At 37.4% G+C, this 21,687-nt stretch overlaps 2 protein-coding genes across 2 annotated transcripts; one reads left to right on the top strand and one right to left on the bottom strand.

Annotated features, from left to right (window-relative positions):
• Nucleotides 1-75: 75 nt before the first annotated feature.
• Nucleotides 76-6,431, top strand: LOC116305455 (transketolase). The gene is given in 13 exon segments (XM_031715357.2): nucleotides 76-280; nucleotides 372-442; nucleotides 1,556-1,602; nucleotides 1,702-1,815; nucleotides 2,202-2,302; nucleotides 2,408-2,599; nucleotides 3,217-3,344; nucleotides 3,447-3,640; nucleotides 4,158-4,298; nucleotides 4,300-4,480; nucleotides 4,869-5,083; nucleotides 5,250-5,466; nucleotides 6,026-6,431. Coding segments are annotated over 13 exon segments (1,878 nt in total). The 5' UTR covers nucleotides 76-173; the 3' UTR covers nucleotides 6,196-6,431.
• A 306-nt stretch (nucleotides 6,432-6,737) lies between these two features.
• LOC116305454 (dynein regulatory complex subunit 11) lies at nucleotides 6,738-21,379 on the bottom strand. The gene is made up of 29 exons (XM_031715356.2): nucleotides 21,218-21,379; nucleotides 20,823-20,913; nucleotides 20,634-20,720; nucleotides 20,470-20,528; nucleotides 19,940-20,030; nucleotides 19,537-19,656; nucleotides 18,816-18,866; nucleotides 13,630-13,685; nucleotides 13,226-13,310; nucleotides 12,884-12,955; nucleotides 12,737-12,796; nucleotides 12,047-12,094; nucleotides 11,853-11,950; nucleotides 11,654-11,738; nucleotides 11,540-11,563; nucleotides 11,335-11,451; nucleotides 10,849-10,924; nucleotides 10,690-10,765; nucleotides 10,186-10,258; nucleotides 10,039-10,110; nucleotides 9,879-9,955; nucleotides 9,493-9,683; nucleotides 8,834-9,033; nucleotides 8,120-8,203; nucleotides 7,940-8,039; nucleotides 7,753-7,830; nucleotides 7,241-7,389; nucleotides 7,069-7,158; nucleotides 6,738-6,968 (listed from the first exon to the last, which is right to left on the bottom strand). Exons 1-29 carry the CDS (start codon nucleotides 21,226-21,228, stop codon nucleotides 6,843-6,845), a joined length of 2,547 nt encoding a protein of 848 aa, XP_031571216.2. The 5' UTR covers nucleotides 21,229-21,379; the 3' UTR covers nucleotides 6,738-6,842.
• Between the last annotated feature and the right edge of the window lie 308 nt (nucleotides 21,380-21,687).

The raw sequence follows: 21,687 nt of genomic DNA, 5'->3' as shown, positions 1-21,687 counted from the left end.
GAGTTGTCTGTCTGTCTGTCCGTCCCGTTCCGAACCAACCAATCAAGTGTGTCGGTCTTCACGTGGTATCGGGATCCCTGCTGTTCTTCTCGTGGTGTGCAGTAGTTTTTTGCAGGTCTTCATCATCATCTTCAACTTTTCTCCAAGTTTCTCTCTACTTTTCAACTCTAAGAATGACTGAATATCATCGCCCCGACCAAAAGAAGGTCCAGGCATTGAAAGACATAGCTAATAAGCTGAGAATTAACAGCATTAAGTCTACAAATGCAGCTAATTCTGGGTGAGTGGAGTGGTTTAACTCTGGTTGTCGTTTGTGGTGAACGTGTGTCTTGTTTGCCTATCGTTTTTTACTGTTTTTCTTTATTCTTCAGCCATCCAACATCATGTGCTTCTATGGCTGAGATCATGTCAGTGCTGTTTTTCAATACCATGAAGTATAAAGGTGAGAATACTGGTAGTAATCGATCTATCTGAACACCTTGCTGAAGTCACACTTTAATAAGCTTTACTGTCAAAATGGCTGGACTATTTGCAGTCAAAAGATCATTTAATAGAGCTATGACAAATTTTCGAGTGCATTTGAGCCACAATTTTAGATAAACTAGATTGTATCAATGAAGTTTTTTTGGAGTTCTTAAAGACATCATATCAGCAGATTTTGTGGCACAAATAAGTTAAAGTTCATTAAAACGAACTAACGAGCGAAGCGAATGACTTATATTTATCCAGGAAGATTGGACCCAACCAGGGCAAGCTGGCCAAAATTATTGCAAAATCACTGTAGATTTTGCCTTTCGTGAACGAGTTCACAGTCTTCTAGCATTTAACAGTGACAAAGCATTTTTTTGGAATTTCATTATTTCTGCCCAGTTAAGCATGTCTAATATTTGTACATTCTCGTACATAGACATAACAATTATTAAATATTGAATATTTACAAGAACAATACAAATGCTTTTTGATCAATAGTAATGCCTTTTTACATTTACTTTTTAACTATTTGCCCCTCATTAGTATGAAGTTTGCCAATACTATTTATTAGTCATTAATTTATGAAAATAACTTATCGATTTAAAGTATATCAATACTCAAGTGTTAACTATAATGCATAACTAATTATTGTAATATTATAACAGAATGAAGTGCTTTGCTCCTTAGTTGAATTTATTTGATTTATTATTTTGTAGTAGGATGATACAGGGCTTTCATAAAGGGTTGGGGATCAAGGAATATTCCAGTAACTGAGCAAATTCTTCAGTTTAAATTACCATTGATAGTTTAGTAATTAGTAGAATGTTCAGTTGGACCCCAGGACCCTCGGGCAGTTCATGATCTTCACCTGTCATTTTGAAACTTAATGAAAACCCTGCTCATACATTTAGCAGTTTGAACATCTAGTTCCTAATGTTTCCAGGGTAATCACTATGATAAGATGTGACAATGGTTGCATTTGATTGGCTGATTGGTTGGTTCCAAGAAAATGTCCAACTTTTTGATAAATAAAATAATTATTAGTTATTATTAATGGTAGTGGTATATAATTCCTTATTTTCAGCTACTGACCCTGCTGATCCATCAAATGACAGATTTGTGCTTTCTAAGGTGAGAAGACTGTACAATTTTGTGATTATACTTCAGGTGCCTGGAACAAGAATCGAAGAGTTTGTGATATTCACCGTTATATATTGTTGTTGTTTTAAGGGTCATGCTGCTCCTGTTCTGTATGCTGCCTGGGCTGAAGCTGGTCTTTTCCCTGAAGAACGTCTGATGACATTGAGAAAGATTGACTCAGAACTTGAAGGACACCCTGTCCCTGTAAGTGTGTGCTGTGATGTAGTAGCAGGGGTGGGGAGGGGGGCAAGGGGGATGCACCATACAGGATTTTTGTTTTAAGAAGGGATGCAGCCTTTGCTTACAAATTTAAATGCCAATAATGCAGTAGATACCACCCCTCCCCTAGGCAGAGCTTGATGTGATTGGATACAGTCTACTTTTTTTATCATACCTGATATATATGCCTTGTTTAGACTCAACCCAGGCCAGAATACACAACAGATTTTTACTTACGTTTTTATAATGTGTGCCTAAATTGTTTATTAAAAACCAATGCTCTGAGATCAAGCCCTTTAAATTATTGGTAATATGGTTGTGATCAGTATTTATAACCAGTTCTAAGATATTTCTGTGTATGTTTACGAAAGGAGAGACAATCATTTGTGGATGTTGCTACTGGGTCTCTTGGCCAGGGGCTGAGCTGTGCCTGTGGGATGGCCTACACTGCAAAACATTTTGATAAGTCCAGGTACAGTTCAATTCCATCTAGCCTTTTCTAATTTTCTCCTTTACTTCTTGGTTACCTTGAATATGCTCATTTGTATAAGAACTCTTTTCCTTGTCTTGTTATCAGCTATCGTGTGTTCTGTGTATTGGGTGATGGTGAAAGTGCTGAAGGATCTGTTTGGGAAGCCATGCATTTTGCCAGCTACTACAAGCTTGACAATTTGGTTGCTGTTTTTGATGTGAACCGTCTTGGACAGAGTCAGCCCACCTCTCTGGAACATGACATGGAAACATACAGGAAAAGAGCCGAGGCATTTGGGTAGGTCTGGCTTTTAAACTATCATTTGCTTGTCAAGTCACATCTTTACTAGTGCATCTACTCAAGCATTGTTGGTATAAAAAGCAAAATAAATAACAGTAATGATGAAAAGGTAAATTATACACCGTGAAAAGATGAAAAAACTTACTGACGTTTCGGACGCTAGTCCTTCGTCGGAGTAAAAGAGTAAAAGAGCTCTTTTACTCCGACGAAGGACTAGCGTCCGAAACGTCAGTAAGTTTTTTCATCTTTTCACGGTGTATAATTTACCTTTTCATCATTACTGTTTCATTAGAAACACCGACGCAGCTCACACTAGTTTTTAGCTAGTTATATCTTTTTAAAATAAATAACACTCAAGGGAATGACAGGAATGAAGGAAGGAAAGTTTTCTTGTGTCTACCTCTACAATTTCTTTGTTCTTCAAGTCCTTGTTTTTTTAGCCAGTGCCTAACAAACCTGTGGCCCCTGTTTCACAAGGGAATTGGAAATTAAGAGTATTGAATTTTGTGGAGGGAGGAAAACCAAAGTACCCAGAGAAAAACCCTTGAAGATTTCTGTGCTACGGAACAGGTGCTGGATAACATTATTAATTGTTTCTGTCATGTTATTCTCAGTTGGAATACAATAGTTGCAGATGGACATGACATTGAAGCTTTGTGCCGTGCATTTTATGAAGCAGAGATCTCAAAGGATCGCCCTACATGTATCCTAGCCAAGACTTACAAAGGAAGAGGATTCCCAGGTCAGTAAGAGATGGATGCTCTACTCTGGGGCACTTTTTTGTAGAGAAAGGCAAGTCAATCCCAAGTTTTATCAATAATGTATATATATCTTTGTACAACAGATGTTGAGGACAAGGAGAACTTCCATGGCAAACCTCTTGGCAGCAAGGGTGTTGAAATTATTGCTCACCTTGAAAAACAAATAAACAGCTTTAAACATGACTTGAGGCCTGGCGCTGTTGAAGCTACTGTCCCAGAGATCAAAGATGAACCAGTAAAACTATCACAGCCACCCAACTATAAGATTGGAGACAAGGTAAAGAAAAAATTGTCTATATGTTGAATTCAACTTAGAATGTTTTGTGTATGCAGGGCTTAAAATAATGGCTGGATATCAGACAATGTCTGGCCAGATCTGGGAATTGTCTGGTCAAATCTTTGTTTGCCAGTAACGTTGAGCCAGAAATGAAATAAACCAATTTGGCCTGTGATAACAGCCAGCAATGATTGGCCATTATTTTAAGCCCTGTGTATGGTATTATAGCAGTATTTAATATTAAACAAACTTGAAGTACGAACTTGGTCATTGCAAACTGATTTTATTTTTGCTGTCAATCAAAAACAATTATTTGTTACCGTTTAAATTTTTAATATCTTTGGCTGGGAGGAGGCACCTACAGCAACTACCAAACAAGTGCACATAATAAATGATTTATTATCCTGGAAATACATAATAAAGAAAATAGTGCAAGTTAAATTAGAGATATATGCTCAAAGGGATAAGTTTTTTTTTATATACTTACCTATCTGTTAATTATTGTTTTTCTTCTTAGGTTGCAACTCGTAATGCTTATGGAACTGGACTGGCTAAAATTGGTGAGACATGTGACCGTGTGGTGGCCCTAGACTGTGATGTTAAGAACTCCACCTTTTCTCAGACCTTCAAGAAAGCATTCCCAGACCGCTTTATTGAATTGTTTTATTGCTGAGCAGAACATGGTTGGTGTTGGTGTGGGCTGTGCTACACGTGGTCGAACTATTCCATTTGTTAGTACCTTTGCTTGCTTCTTGTCACGTGGCTATGATCAGATTCGTATGGCTGGCATCTCCCATTCCTCTGTCAACTTCTGTGGCTCTCATGTGGGCTGTTCAATCGGTAAGTTCCCAAAAGCACTTTATGAATCTTCCAAGATTTGCTTCTGGTACGATTAAGGACTTGCATTAATTTTAATTTTGAACATTTAAATTTAATACTCAGGATGTATATTTTTCTACATAAAATTTTTTGATGTACAGGAGAGGATGGTGCTTTGCAGATGGCTCTAGAAGACTTGTCTATGTTCCGTAGTATTCCTCACTGTGTAGTGTTCTACCCATCTGAGGATGTTTATATATAATCATAATATTTTTTGATGTACAGGAGAGGATGGTGCTTCACAGATGGCTCTAGAAGACTTGTCTATGTTCCGTAGTATTCCTCACTGTGTAGTGTTCTACCCATCTGAGGATGTTTATATATAATCATAATATTTTTTGATGTACAGGAGAGGATGGTGCTTCACAGATGGCTCTAGAAGACTTGTCTATGTTCCGTAGTATTCCTCACTGTGTAGTGTTCTACCCATCTGATGCTGTTGCCTGTGAAAGATCTGTTGAGTTAGCAGCCAATTATAAATACATGACATTTATTCGCTCATCTAGACCTGCTACTCATGTTATTTATAATAATGACGAGACGTTTGAGATTGGCAAGGCTAAGGTATGTACTTGAGAGTAACAATTGTGCACACTTAAAAGATTAACCTGATAATTGAAGATTTAAAAGCTGCTGTGTAAGGGATAAGTGCTGCATACTTCTAAATATTTCCACCAGTTCCATTTTATTGAATCTGAACAGTGCTTGAATGTATCTACTTGTACTGTAGGTGGTGCATCAAAATGAGAAGGACAAGGTTCTTGTTGTTGGAGGAGGTGTGACTTTACAGGAAGCACTGAGTGCTGCAGAACAGCTGGCTAAAGAGAACATCCATATCAGGGTGATGGATCTGTTCACTGTCAAACCTATTGATAAGGAAGGGTTGATTGAGCATGGCAGAGCTGTAGGTGGTAGAATTGTTACTGTTGAGGACCATTACTATGAAGGTTAGTGTTGGAATAATGGACAAGTAGTACAGTATGACTATAAAATAAATGTAATGTTGAGAAATCCATGTAGCAGAAATGATATCATAACATGTCAGATATGGAAGGTTAGAGGGTTTGCTGTGGCAAAGCATTCGACTATTTTCTGTTCATTTCTTTCTTTCCTTTTACTACATTTATTGTAGCCTCCTATGCAGACGTTCTTTGGGTCTGTCACACAATGAGAACATCTGTGTAGGAGGCTTCATTTATTAGAGTCTAATGCATTTACCACCTCTGGGTGGATAGCGTACTATGCCTAACAGGTTTTTCAACCCATTGATAAGGCGGGCAATAGATTGAGTTAGAATTTAGAAGTTGTTTTTTTTTTGTGGAGGGAGGAAAAACAGTAGAACCCGGAGAAAAAACCCTTGAAGCACAGGAGAGAACTCTACTCATAAACAACACCTAGCCCAGCAGGACTAAAACCTGACTGCTTGTTTTGATTGATAACGCCATGTAAATAGTTCAATATGCCATGTGCTGCATGAACTTTACCAAATGAATTTGTTTTCTTCAGGTGGTATTGGAGAAGCCGTTTGTTCTGCTGTAGCTGAATTAGGTGAATTCAAAGTGCATCGTATGGCTGTACCTCGTGTGCCTCAAAGTGGACCTTCTACAGCCCTCCTGGAAATGTATGGCATCTCTGCCAGTAGCATTGTGAAGAAAGTCAAAGCGATTCTGGCTTAGACCACCACTTATGTATGGACTGATCAATGTTGTACTAAGATACTTAAGACAGGGGTAATAGACCACACCCATAAAGGGTCACTAAGACAAAGGAAACCATCTATATTCACTTGTAGCTTGCTTAAACTCAGATTTTCATGTAGGCATTCTATCTATCAGTTGTGATTATCTTATCTAATATAGACCAAAAACAAGACATTGACACATGAAGTAAAACTCAAACGGCAGTAATAGTATTGGTGATTATGTTTTTTTTGGGTTGGTTTTGGGTAGTAATGTTGTAGGCACAGTAGTTGTGTAATTATACCCCTCTAAGGGCTCGAAAAACGAGAGAAAAATGACTTGTTAAATATACAGATAAATTGTACAACTTTCTGTTTAATAAGAAGTCCAATGCCCTCTGTGTAGTGAAAAACTTGTGCAGGAGAAATCGATTTGGGGCAAAGCCAAATTTTTCCTCTTTCTTTGGCCCATCGCACTATTGAGTAAGAAGCATAAGGGTACTCTATAGAGTGATAGCAAGGATGATAAATAAGAGTAAGTGGATCGAACAACAGTTTATTTATGAAAATGTGCAATGACATAAATATTTACAAAAGTTCTAACAATAGGATGAAAAGCTGCTTCAAGTGGGATTTCTTTTCTCTTTACTTCTTTTTTTTCTTGCCACTTTTCTTTCCCTTTTTCCCTTTCTTTCCTTTCTTGTCCCCATCGTCATCACCAGCTGCTGCTTTGGCTCGTTTCTTCCCCAGAGGAGTCTTGCCGTACCAAGTCTAAATACACACATTAACAAGATGGTCATGATCTAACATGGATTACATAAAAAGCAAGACCCGCCCTTCCACCTTAAAAAAAGGAGACAGCCGAACTAACCTTGAAAGCTTCTTCTTCTTCCTTGTAAATAGGGTCTATCCTGGCCAGGGGGGACACGAATTCAGCAGCTACCAGAGGGCGCTTGGACAGCTACAAACAGACACACAAAAGTATAGGACTTCTATTTAGTATTACACTTTGATTTGGAAACAGCTAATAGCATGGGTTGTACCTGTTGTATTCTCCTGTCAGTCAATACTTGTTGTAATGCTTGTACCATGTGACCTGGTGTATATCCATCTGTTATTTTAGCCAGTGAGCTGAGATCCATGGAATCACTAATGCGACCAGCATACCTAGAGATGAGGGTTCTCCACAGGACTGTCGAATAATGGCATACTTTAGTTACGTACACAACGTATATATAATAATCGCGCGTGATATGATAAATGATTTTAACTGATGTTTCCTATGCCCCTTGTAACTCCTAGGCTTCCTACTAATTAATATTTGTAGTGATGGGCAACCTTTACAGATTAAACATTTAGAGTTAGGCACAACACGATCAGTAGCGGATCCAGGAATTCGAGCAAAAGGGAGTTGGCTAGCCACCTCCTTCATCATCTGTTTCTGACGATATATACTATATATATAGTATACACCGTTACGGACTATTTGTATTGCTGTATGAGCTGCGCTAGCAGAAGGGCGTACCAACCCTGCCTGGTAATGGTAGGTACTTACGATATCTGGATCCGTAATCGGGTCTAGGGACAAGAATGATCTTTTGGAAGGCAGAACAGAATGGCTTCACTTCAGCATGTAAACAATGTTAAGGAACAAAATGCAAGAAAATTATTTTTGTCAATACTTCAAAGAAGGTAAATAAGAGCAGCATTAATCGTTGAGTAAGGAGAGTATTAAAGGATATCAAAAGGTTGTCGAGATGTGCCTATAATCATCACGCGATCTTCTGGTTTCAGAGTCTTGAGGATCTTGGGCAAGTCTTTCTTAAGACGTTTTGGGTCAGTCTAAATAGGATGTTATCAGAAATGTCATTAATACAAGTGATAATCCACACCTCTATAAACGAGCAGTGTCATGCCCTTACTTTGTCTGTCTTGGGTACTTTCTTGACGAATGTTCTTTCTGCATCTCCAATGTAGACAACAGATGGCTGAAGCTGACGGGCGACCTACAAATGTAAAACAAAGTTGATATAAATATGATCGAGCTACCTCCTTCTAGCGCGGGTTTTTTTCTGACCGCAATACGTACATGTATTCGGGATGGATTGATCCAAAAGTATGGTGCGGTATCCAAGGTGATTTGGAAAAAACTCATTTACGTGTACGCGTTCAACTGGTATTTCGAGCAGATAGCAAGTTCAATCTGTAAAAGTGTTCTTATATTACTGTTACCGTATCACCCGTACTGAATGGATTAAATTATTACCATATATCCGTGGAAAAACTTTGTAACAAGTTCAATACACCTCAGTAGACAGTAGATAGACCTACAAAACTTTGCACTAATTTGTACAATTTTGTTAGTTAACTTTTTCACTGATATATGGTATGCACTCTAAGATTTCTATTAAGTCTAAGTTCAGTAGACCTCAGTAGACCGTTGACCTACAAAACTTTGTACTAATTTGTGCAATTACGTTAGTTAACTTTTTCATGGATATATGGTATGCACTCTAACTGGCTATACCAAAATAATGGGGAGTAACATTAGAGGTCGTAACAAGTAAGTTTTGTGTATTAGTACCGCGTATGCTTGTCAAGAAGCCGCCCTGTGCCTTGACGGGGTTAATGTTTACCTTGAAGACCATGTGCAGCAACATAGCAAGACCAGCTTTACCAGGGTATTTTCCAGCAATATTAGCGGCAGTTAAATCAAACATGTTGGCTCCTGTCTCTGTACAGATACAGTGGATCAGCATCTTTTTGCCCACACCACGAGGACCAGCGATAAGCATTGACTTGAAGTGTGGGGATTTCTCATGGACAGCTTGTGATCCTGCGGCAAGGAAAAAATAATAATTACAGATTTATTCTATCTAACAACAACAAGCTCAATGCCTTACAACGTGTAGCCTTTGATCACCGGAAAGATTTATCAAACAAGGCGCGGCCTTCAGAGTTACTTCACGGGCCGCAAAAAAGTCGACTTGTCTCTGATAGGAGGGTCACTCTACCTTCCTTCATGAAACCACTGGTTCTAAGACCACGACATGTCGTTCACGCATTTATCATGTGTGCATCTTGCAGTGGCGGATGCAGGGGAGGGGTGCACACCCCTCCCTGGTTCGACTTAACCAATACAAAATAATGTTTTTTCCCTTTGATTCTAAGGGGTGCACCCCTCCCTGGGTTAACTATGTGTGCTGCACCCCTCCTTCCTGAACAAATTCCTGGATCCGCCCCTGCCTTGGCCTTATTTGAGCTAAAAAGACGACCTGATATCAAAACAACTTACCAAGAGGTAAGATAGTAAACTCGGTTATGACACGACGAACATCTGACAGTGATGGCATGGGTTCTATGTTGGCTTGTCGTAGTGTAGTACCCAGGAAACTGTACTCTCCTGTGAAGTCACGTAGATGAACCTTGGGTGGTCGTACGAGAATACCTTCAGTAACTAGCTCTTCGTATAACGACTCGATCGTCCTGTCAAACAACCCACCAATGTTAGTTCGACACTTAAAACACCAAAGGTACTGAAGTGTATTGAACGTTGCCAAGAAAATTGGCTACAGCAAACAAAGTAATAGTACTAAAGGGAATGACAGTTGGTCTGCAGTGGGAAACATTACGGTCAAATAAAAGTATTGAATAATAAAAGTAATATAAATACTAATTTACCTGTCAGATGTCAGATCCTTTTCCTTCTTTTTCTTTTTTCCTTTCTTCCCACTCTTTTTCCCGCTCTTTTTCTTTTTCTGTGAATATTAAAGAATCTATGCTGTAAGAAGCGTTTCAACGAGGTCGATAATCACTTGGATGTGGATGTGATATAGCTTACCTTCTTGCCACTTTTCTTGCCACTTTTCTTGCCTTTCTTCCCTTTTTTCCCTCCCTTGTCTCTATCTACAGCCTATTAGCAACGAAACGGTCAAGTTATCAACAGGTGAATAACATTATAGCACGTTCAAAGACAATTCTAGTTTACCATTTTTAGGTTTTTTAGTTCTTGTTTCATCAGTTCATCTACTTGCTGTCTGATTTCAGTTTCAACTTCGATCCTTCATTAATGGTGGAAACAAAAAAATATGATACATTTAATAGTGAAAAAAATATGAACATTAGTCAAAACAAATATGAACATTAATGATTTAGTAATATAATAAAATAATAATAACTTGATCATAGCAAAAAAATATTACAGCTCGAGACTTATCTAGTTGTGTACGAGTCGAATAACGTACGATCATACAACTAACCAGGGGCGTAGGCGAGGTCTCGATTATAGGAGGGCAATGAACTATTTTCCCGCCAAATCCACAGGAATCCCGCATGAATTAATTAAATTTTGGCGCCGAGAGCAAACAGTTTTGAGTGAACACGTGGCCCCCTTCCTACGCTTGTACAACTAGCCACAACTAGACTTAAAATTGAACCAATCATTCAGGCTGGATGGTCGACACAGTCATCTTCTATACACCACGTCACTCACCTCTTGGCTTCTTTCACGAGCTCTGCATCAAACCTCTGTTCAAAATTTCCCACTTCATCACGGAATTGCCACACGTCTGCGAAAAGGAAGAAAGGTTAGAATATAATAAGCCTACATAAGGTCAATAGGATAAGATAGTTATCTGTACACTAGACAAACCTTTGTATGTCGTTGCTGCTTCGTTTATTGTTGGCACAAAATTAGACACGGCCATCTTGACACCCTCCTCCTCTTCCTGAGGAATAATATGATGATTTACAATTGATTATAGAAAAAATGAATGAATGAACAGTACATGAACGAACGAACAATGGATGGATGGATGGATGGATGGATGGATGGATGGATGGATGGATGGATGGATGGGTGGGTGAGTGCGTGGGTGGATGGATGGGTGGGTGGATGGGTGGATGGATGTGTGGGTGGGTGGGTGGGTGGATGGATGGATGGATGGATGGATGGAAGGGTGGGTGGGTGGGTGGGTGGGTGAGTGGATGGATGGATGGGTGGGTGGTTGGGTAGGTGGATGAGTGGGTGGGTGGATGGATGGGTGTGTGGGTGGATGGATGGATGGATGGATGGGTGGATGGATGGGTGGATGGATGGGTGGATGGATGGATGGATCAAACACAACAACCAACTTACCTTATCTCCTCCTCCTTTGCCTTTCTTGCCTTTTCCCTTCTTGTCCTTTTTATCTTTCTTATCTTTTTTATCCTTTTTCTTCTTTCCCTTTTTCCCTTTCTTTCCGCCTTCCTCTTCCTTGACACCAAAAAACCATATCAACAACAGTTAGAATTGTTTTTAAACATGGACAATTTCCTGAATTGAAAACAGAACAGGTACTCACCTTCTGAGCTTCTTCTTTCTCCATCTGTCGATAAACAAACCCAACAAAAAGATTAGATCTCAACACAAATATTAGGTAAATACAATAGATACATACTTTCATGAATATACTCACCTCTAGGGGGTCTTTTTCTTTAAAGATTGCAGCTGAGCCTCCTTCATCTTCGTCAGGGTAATCAGGGAACTTGCCAGTTTTGTCCCTAAGAAATATAATCATTGTTCAATATTAACTGGTATGGTAGGTGTGGGATCAAAACTAGTGGTCAATCAACCAAGATACTTGGATACACTTATGGCCGATACAGTGGACATACCTGCATTCTATGAACCATTGTCGTATCTGGTCTTGCATGTTTTCTTTCATGTCTGGGCCTTCAATCTCTCTGATCTTTTCCTTGATGGACACCAGACCCTGAAGATAATCATAAGATGTATAATATAAGATGCAGGTGTAGGTATGTTGCACATTATTTTACAGCCAGGTTTTATGTTAACAAGACAGTGTTACCTGTTGATATTCTCGTTCATGTTCTTCTTGTATTACTCTTCTGTGTTCCTACAACGACAAACCAGACATTGTCAGCGTGAATGTATTAAAGTACATCCTGAAATTAATACATCTATATATTTAGCAATTATTCGCCGAAGGCAAAGTGAATATCGGGGAATATTTACCAAGACGCGAGTCTTCGAGCGGCGAGGTAAATATTCTCCATATTCACTGAGCCTGAGGCGAATAATTGTTTTAGCATATACCAACTTGTGTACAAAGTAACTTATTTTCATATACGATAATTCAATAAAAACAAACAGAAACTTTTAGTTTGCGTGACAAATTCACGCAAAACTTTTAGCAAAACTTTTAGCAAAACGTTTAGGCCATACTTGGTTGTTTTTTTAGTATTGATAGGAATGGCATTTACTTTCATTTTATTCAATTTCCTCATCGGAAATTGTAGCAAAACAATTGCCGGCAGATGCCATTTTGTTGCCGACTCAATATTCCGAGATTCAGAGGTGAATATCGTACAATATTCACCTCCAATTAACCAATGAGCGCGCGCGTTCTTAGGAAGTACCCAAGTTGGTATATGCTAATAATGTGTAGTTTCAGAAATTATCCGTTCCAGGGGGATATTTTTTCAAGTCTGCATTATTTTGTTGAGCCTGTCCTGTCGGTAGTAAAAATACAATGTACCTCAGTTTTCTCTGCTTTATGTTTCATTGTATTCTTCCACTCCTTTGCTGCTGGGGATGCCTATAGATACAGTATAATTGAGTAATACATCTTTTATCTTTACTGGTCTGGGGATAAATTGATGTGATCATTATACAAAGATATTACCATTCCAACAAAGATGAGCTCCTCTTCTCTCATCTGCCTTGTTTTCTTTCTCTGGGAGAATCCCTTCCATATCTACATGTAAGTAATAGATAGACAGATGAACCACAGTCAGTCAGACAGACAGTACATGGAATATTGCAGGTGAAAGAGAAACAGAACTTGTAGCACTTAAATAGGGTTAGGACATAACATGGAGGGAGTGGGTGGGGTGGGGCTGAGCCCACTGAACCCTGAACCTGTTCCAGAGTAAAATCGCTGAAAATCATACCCTGTTCTGGTATTGCGAAAATGGATATCCTGTACGCTTGTAATTGTTGTAAGTAATGAATATGCATAACATACTTTTTGTATTTTAGTAGCAGCAATATCTGGGTCCATCGTTGGTGCACCTCGTAACTGGGCTTGTCTCTCTCTTTCTTCTTGTTGTCTTATCAGTCAAACAAATAGAATGTTTATTCATAATATATGCCATATATATATAACAAAATTGGTGTGTAGAACTTAAAAAAAAAGTAAAGCTAAATTTTACTTCAAAAACGTGGGGAGTGGTTTTACAATTATTTTCCCGAGCCAGCACTTATGTATACAGTGCTCAAAGGTGCACCCTATATCCCCTCACTCTATCAGTCATCTTTATTACAAGTATTTAAAGCTGTAACTACACAGAACAAAGAGAAGCTGAATTAACAGACATGGAGATCCTGAGTATGACAGAAAAAGAACATTTGATAGTATTATTTACATACCTTATTTCTCTCATGAATTTTGCTCTTAGTCTACCTTGCCGCGCTCTTTCATGAACCTACAAACAATTAACAATGATTACTACCTGGTATAACTGCTGCTTTAAGTAGTCAATATTAATCCAGTACCATTATCACTTGATTCAGACAATATCAACAATATGCACTATTAGGGAAATAATGGGCCTATTTTGAGCCACGTCAAAATATTTAATTCTACCCAGACCGAAGGGTTCGTCATTTCCGATCTTAAGTATAGTCGGTTTGTATAGGGTTACATTCAACCTCGTGTGTAGCCTCAGTTGTATATCTTAGCCTTCGGTGCGGACATATTTTCCCACCCTCCCTCCCTTATGGAGGCTTGAGAAGTTTATAACCAGGCCTTAATTTTCGTCTGTTGGATTAAACTTCTCATTGTGCCAAACAAAGGAGTGTTGTGTCATTGTTTCATATTAGTTTTGTTTATTGGGGTTCTATGAGTAGAATTATTAAGAGTAGGTCTCTGTAAGACTCAAGCAAAGTGGGAAATGAAATTTTTTGACCACCCTTGAAATTTGGTGTGTGAGTAGGCCTTTATATGGGATTCACAAAAACAACAACAATTTGGTCACCAAATGTATTGTTGCCATGGAAACGGCAAGTGTTTTATGAGACCTTAATTTCCAATTTTTGGAATAAATTAAACCCACTCGAAGGTAAAATTCAATGCTGTGTTTCTCATACATGTTAAACTTAATTTCCTTAAAACTTTCATCAATTATAAAGTACCTTTTCTAGTTTAGGAAAATACCAATTATTGTTAGTTTGTTATTTTGTACATGAAATATTCGTGCCTTCAAGTAACCGATGTATCAACTGTTTTAGCAACAAGATAAAATGGTCAAAATGTTTTTTGGTCGTTCTCCAAAAGTATTGCATTTCTAATATAGAGGCTTGGTGGGAAATTTTCTGAAACATTGAAGTTACCAAATCGTGCAAAATCTCTGCGGGTACAATCATCTTTAGTCCTTGGATAGTCAAATTATAAGGCCTAAAATTCAAAATGTCCTAAATTCAACCATATCAAAGCTTCGAAAATTAGCACCAAAAAGATGCCAATAAGCTAAACAAGCATTAGAGGTTGAAGGGTAATACCTAAATAACAAAATTCTAGCAAAAATAATAATGTTCTAGTCTGCAAACACGGTAAAAAAAATTTTTATCCAAAGTAAACAATGGGCTATTTGCAATTTCCGTCATTTTCAACCTACCTTTATCGTTTCATTGTGACTTTTGTGGCGCTCAACTTTCCAAATTTTCACAAGGAAATGTTTCTTGGAGACTCAATAAGCATTTAGCAAACTAACCTGGGTCATAAAGAGCTAAAATCCAAGCAATAATTAAGTGGTTCTATAAAGGATTACAACAGAATACACAAGTCATCGAATTCCCGTTCGAAGCAATACAGCATTTATAGTTTCTTCGAGCTTCAAAATTCCTGTATTTCGTGACAATATTACCTGTAAGCTGTTATTTAACATGAATGCTGAACTTTTGAAGGCTACAAAGTAAAAAAATATGCTTATTTTGAGAATATTTGAAAGAAAGAATTATTGATCTAAAGTTGTTGTTCTCATTTTCAACCGCTGACCGGAAGTTTGGAAAAATGAATGAGACAGATTTTGTGGTGACCAGACATCTTCAAACATTCCGATTTATTACTATGCCGCGCAGGTAATTATAATTACAGGTATTTCATGTTCAGCTATTTGTTAATGACTTCAATTTGTGTTATGCCATTTATCGACCTTATACTTTAAAAATGTAGGAGACTTGGAACCAAGCATCAACACTGAACTCACTAATATACATCAGTGGTTGTTAGCAAATAAGCTAAGCTTGAATGTAGCGAAAACGGAATTTATGATTATTGGGTCCCGCCAAAAGTTCACAGCGCAATGCGATTCCACTATTAATATTGCGATTAATGGAGCTAGCGTTAAACAAGTTGATCACACCAAATCTTTGGGTGTCACTATCGATAAAAACCTTAATTGGTCAGAACATGTTAACAACATTTCGAAGAAAATCTCTTCAAGTATAGGGGCTCTAAAACGTGTTCGCCCATTTATTTCGACCGATAGTGCCATCCAAATCTACGAAGCCTTAATTCTACCCAAACTGGACTATTGTAGTGCAGTTTGGGATGGATTAAGTGATAAACTATGTGTTCAACTACAAAAGCGTCAAAATCGAGCGGCTAGAGTTATCACAAGATCTAACTATGACATAAGATCTAGCCATCTCCTTGACCAATTAAACTGGGATACACTTGCAGTTCGTCGTAAAAAACAAAAAGCCCTACTAATGTTTAAGACGATGCAGGAACGTACACCAGTTTACTTACAAAACCTTTTCTCCGACTACCATACTAAATACAACCTTCGAAATCATGATAAAAAACTGTCAATACCTAAGCCACACACTGAATATCTAAAACGATCATTCAGCTATAGTGGGGCAAAATTGTGGAATGACCTACCGTTAAGTATAAAAGAGGTCAAGTCAGTACGAAAATTTAAAACGGAAATTGATAGTTTGTACAGTAAGAAAAGTTGTAACTAAGGGCTCCACGGCAAACATGTAAAACAGTAACTAGCTTTTTAATCGTAAATCTTTACTTTTAAATATTTTTAGGCAATCGACTGATGTTTTTACCGTGGCAAAATAAAGAAGCTTCCTACAATAATTAAAGGGGGACCAGCACGAAAATCATCCAAATTTTAATTCTGCTGAAACCTTTACTGGAATAACCCTTACAGGTCTAATAATGACTGGTTAAAGTTTTTTTCTGATAATTGGGTGGGAAGTATTATATTTTACCAATTTTTATAGGAGTCTGTGACGTCATACACTCAACACTAAACATTGCTCCATACATTTCTTTGTATTTTGTAATCAAAATTTCCGCTAGTTTTATACTCAGTCTAACCACAAGTTCGAAAGTTAAGTTTTCAGCGGACCTTTGTGTTTAATAGAAAAAGAGTAAAACACGAAATTATTTACAAAGAAATGTATGGAGCGATGTTTGGTGTTGAGTGTATGACGTCACAGACACCTATAAAATTCATAAAAATATAATACTTCCCATTGGAATATAAAAAATAATAATTTAACTAGTGATTATTAAGCCGTTAAAGATTATTCGATTGAAGTTTTAGTCAAATTAAATTTCGGAGGATTTTCATGTTAGTCCCCCTTTAAAGTTAATAATGTAGTTTCAAATTTCTATTTTGACAAGTTTATGTGAAAATAGAGTTGTAGGAACGGAGTTTTTAGTAGCGGAACAGAGGGGTATATCTTGTGATAAAGTATTTTAAAAATACAACGAAGCAAAAACAACGTTATTCGAAGCATGCATGCCGACTACCTTGACGATCTTTCACTTCTGTTTTCACTGCGCTCTTGTCAAGAATTTATTCTTCGCATGCTGGTATATAATTGCCGTGCAAGTCAGGGGCGGATCCAGGATTTTTTCTATTGGGGGAGACACCATCCAGGATTTTCGTTTTAGGAGGGGGTGCACCCTTTGCTTACAAACTCAAACCCCAATAATGCAGTAGATAACAGCTCATCTAGGGATCTAGGGGGAAGGGGAACAAAATCCCCATGCACCCCTCCCCTAGATCTGCCGTTGCAAGTTAACCCCGCAACAGGATTTTTTGACAATCATATCACTAGAAGATTTTAATAAATTTTTATATGCAACCACCATCGTGATAAGCTTGGCATTTACTGGAGAGGATGTCTCTCGAATTGTCAGGTCCAATCAGAGAAAATCATCAGTTTCCAAACTTCCGGTCAGCGAATTGTACACATATAAGATTGAATGTTGTAATATGTGAGTTAAAATGGGCCATATTTGGCTGAACATGAAATACCTGTAATTATAATTACCTGCGCGGCAGAGTAATAAATCGGAATGTTTGAAGATGTCTGGTCACCACAAAATCTGTCTCATTCATTTTTCCAAATTTCCGGTCAGCGGTTGAAAATGAGAACAACAACTTTAGATCAATAATTCTTTCTTTCAAATATTCTCAAAATAAGCATATTTTTTTACTTTGTAGCCTTCAAAAGTTCAGCATTCATGTTAAATAACAGCTTACAGGTAATATTGTCACGAAATACAGGAATTTTGAAGCTCGAAGAAACTATAAATGCTGTATTGCTTCGAACGGGAATTCGATGACTTGTGTATTCTGTTGTAATCCTTTATAGAACCACTTAATTATTGCTTGGATTTTAGCTCTTTATGACCCAGGTTAGTTTGCTAAATAATTATTGAGTCTCCGAGAAACATTTCCTTGTGAAAATTTGGAAAGTTGAGCGCCACAAAAGTCACAATGAAACGATAAAGGTAGGTTGAAAATGACGGAAATTGCAAATAGCCCATTGTTTACTTTGGATAAAAATTTTTTTTACCGTGTTTGCAGACTAGAACATTATTATTTTTGCTAGAATTTTGTTATTTAGGTATTACCCTTCAACCTCTAATGCTTGTTTAGCTTATTGGCATCTTTTTGGTGCTAATTTTCGAAGCTTTGATATGGTTGAATTTAGGACATTTTGAATTTTAGGCCTTATAATTTGACTATCCAAGGACTAAAGATGATTGTACCCGCAGAGATTTTGCACGATTTGGTAACTTCAATGTTTCAGAAAATTTCCCACCAAGCCTCTATATTAGAAATGCAATACTTTTGGAGAACGACCAAAAAACATTTTGACCATTTTATCTTGTTGCTAAAACAGTTGATACATCGGTTACTTGAAGGCACGAATATTTCATGTACAAAATAACAAACTAACAATAATTGGTATTTTCCTAAACTAGAAAAGGTACTTTATAATTGATGAAAGTTTTAAGGAAATTAAGTTTAACATGTATGAGAAACACAGCATTGAATTTTACCTTCGAGTGGGTTTAATTTATTCCAAAAATTGGAAATTAAGGTCTCATAAAACACTTGCCGTTTCCATGGCAACAATACATTTGGTGACCAAATTGTTGTTGTTTTTGTGAATCCCATATAAAGGCCTACTCACACACCAAATTTCAAGGGTGGTCAAAAAATTTCATTTCCCACTTTGCTTGAGTCTTACAGAGACCTACTCTTAATGTTCACTCTTGACTCAGGTTTTATTACCTGAATGATTCTGATAGCATCATCAACTGTCATTTGTACTTCTTCTTTTACCTGGTAATGAAAAATAAATATCTTTATTTAAGTGTCTAGTCATTCTAGATCTTTTGCACTAATTGGGGACACTTTTCCATCACACGCACTATCACTACATTCAATGTTCTATGGACACAACGCTCAACTAACATGTTGATTTTGAACCCTTAGAAAACCCTCGTAGCATAGGAAAGAACAACACATCAAATAATCTCAATTCACATATGGCGTGCACAGGGCTCGAACAGAAAGTTTGGCCACCGAGAAATATTGTATTTAAACACATGAAAAAATTTGACAATGTTATGATATTAATCTGATTACTCTTAATCACTTCAGGTGCCTTCATGCAGTAAGTCAAATATTCTACTTCAGGTTTAGATTTTAAAAGGAAATCAAAAGTGCAGTAGCGGTTAAAAGTGCACCTGTCTCTCACTTCTAGTGTGTGTGTGTGCTTGGGGGGGGAGTGGGGTCTGTGGTTTGATTTCCGTACTCACCATCACTTGTGAGTAGAGTTTGTTAGTCTTTCCCTTGATTCAAGGGTTTTTTTCTCCAGATTAACCCCTAGTCCCTAAATCTGAACTCGATAACTGTGGGTTTCTGGTGCCCTGGTATAGGTCTGATCAGCCAAGAGGTTTTTCAAGGTATCAATAAAGTTTGAAGGAGGTTTCATATTTACAATACTTACAGCATGTGTCTCTTGGGGACCCAACTTTGCTAAGATACCACCAAGAAGCTTCTCTCTTTCTTGAAACTCTTTGGAGTTTTCATAAATAAAGTACTTGGGGATGGGAATTTCAATATCATCCTGTAAAAATCACATGCAGCAAAACTATTATCAATGACTCTGAGCAATCATGAACTTCAAATCCTTTGATGATGTAAATTAATACTGTATAATGATCTGTGAGTTAGCCATGCACTGACTTTGGTCAGTTCAGAGGTTGTTCCAAGGTATCTACAGTCTCTGTGCACACATAGCAGCAACCTGCTAAATTCCTTCCCAACACAAATGCTTTAAAAGGCAGCTATAGCTATTATATTAGATGATATAATCTTAGATTTGTAGTATCATATTGTTCTCTACTTACAGGAGTCAATTTGAGATCTGATAAAACATCATCGAAATAGTGGAATTCTGAGAACTCTAACTGGACCATTTCATTCTTCATTTCTAAAACCCTGTCATTCAAAATAATTTAATTATTGATAAAGTAGATAGTAAGGAGGGCTGGTATGAATCAATGTGTGGCATGTTAAAAATCAGTTCTCAACCTGCTACCCCCCCCCCCCCCCCCCCCCCCCCCACACACACACACATATTTGTTATGTTAACCTTCCAACTTTTGCTGACCTCTCCCTCTCTACTCTACACCCTACTACACAACCCCCATAATCTTGCTATTTGTTAACTAGTGTGTGAATATACCCTTCTCAAAAGTATCCCGCATGTGAGCGGAGCAATTTTAGAATACCCCGCAAATGATATGCAGTTGTCGGAGTTCTTTGAAGAACTATGCATACAACAATAGAAGTCATGGTCATTAAGTATGTGCATATGATTTGTGAGGTATTCTAAAAGTATACAGTATATTTAGTATTTGATTGACTAGTTAATTACCTTCCCATAATTCCATCCAAAAGATGTCTGAGAACTCTTCTCTTCTGAGGGTGAACGACCTTTTAGACAAAAAAATAACATTCATCACAAGTACGAAGTTACTAGACAGATGAAAAATTTCTTTGTTCATCTTTATAGGACAATAAGTGAATTTGGTGCTGTACCTGATCATAACATTCTTCAATCCTTCTAAAAATTTGGATATATTTTATATACATGACAGCAAACATTTGAAAAGCTGCAATACGATCCTAAAAACAGAGGGGAAAAGTAGCAATAAGTAAACTGTTATACCTTGCACTTTGAGCTAAGCGTTACCACTCAGATTAAGGTTATATTTGAACAGTTATTACCTTTTCTGGCTTGACCGGCTCTGCTGGTAGCTCGATTTCCAAAAGATCTAAGATTCCTCCTTGTGTTTCCCCCCATTGCTTGTTGTAAAGGCTGTCAGTAGAAAGGTTAATGATGTTATGAAAAAAATATCTACAGAAAGTTGAACCAGATTTTGAGTTCAATTTAATGGAGAGTTCTTGGTTTCCTTTGCTTAAAAAAATAACACGCAGAAACGAACTTTGACAGCAATTATTTCTCGTATTATTATTGAATTGCCAAAATTTTAAATACAAATCATTTAAAGAAGAAGAAAATAAGTACGTTTAGTAAGCTTATAAATTCAACTTTGAGTTCAACATGACAAACGTTTTCTAGAAAATACCAGTGTATATCCCTCAAATGTATTTACACTTACGTGTGAGACATTGCTATTTATCTTTCTCCTGTTTAGTGGTTTAGAAATACAGTCTTATGAAGCCTTTATTGTAGTATTTTTCCCTTGTTTTCAGCCTTGTTATGTTTGGACTTGAGTCGCCATTTTGAGTTCTGCTTATATTAGGTTACCATGACAACAAGGGAAGGGTCAACCGCTGGTCAGAAGTACAGATTTAACCTCATTTAACGAAGCCAAATGAATTTTTTTTCAACAAATTTGTATAGGAAATCGCACGATTTCGAGTACAATTTGGAGATTAATAGACACGAGTAATGTTTTGAACGTTCTTATAATTGCACGAGCCTTTAGGCGAGTGCAATTAAAGAACTTTCAAAACATTACGAGTGTCTATTAATTCCAAATTGTACGAGAAGATCGTGTGATTTTTTGTTTATAGTTCACTCAACAAAATTTCAGTAAAAAATTCGAAGCGACGCCGTTCATCTTCG

This window comes from Actinia tenebrosa, unplaced genomic scaffold (genome assembly GCF_029948245.1).
Source record: "Actinia tenebrosa isolate PJP-AT-01 unplaced genomic scaffold, QUT_ActTen_1.0 PGA_scaffold1__47_contigs__length_23844297, whole genome shotgun sequence".
Lineage (NCBI taxonomy): Eukaryota > Metazoa > Cnidaria > Anthozoa > Actiniaria > Actiniidae > Actinia > Actinia tenebrosa.
This window is presented reverse-complemented; position numbering and strand designations above follow the sequence as displayed.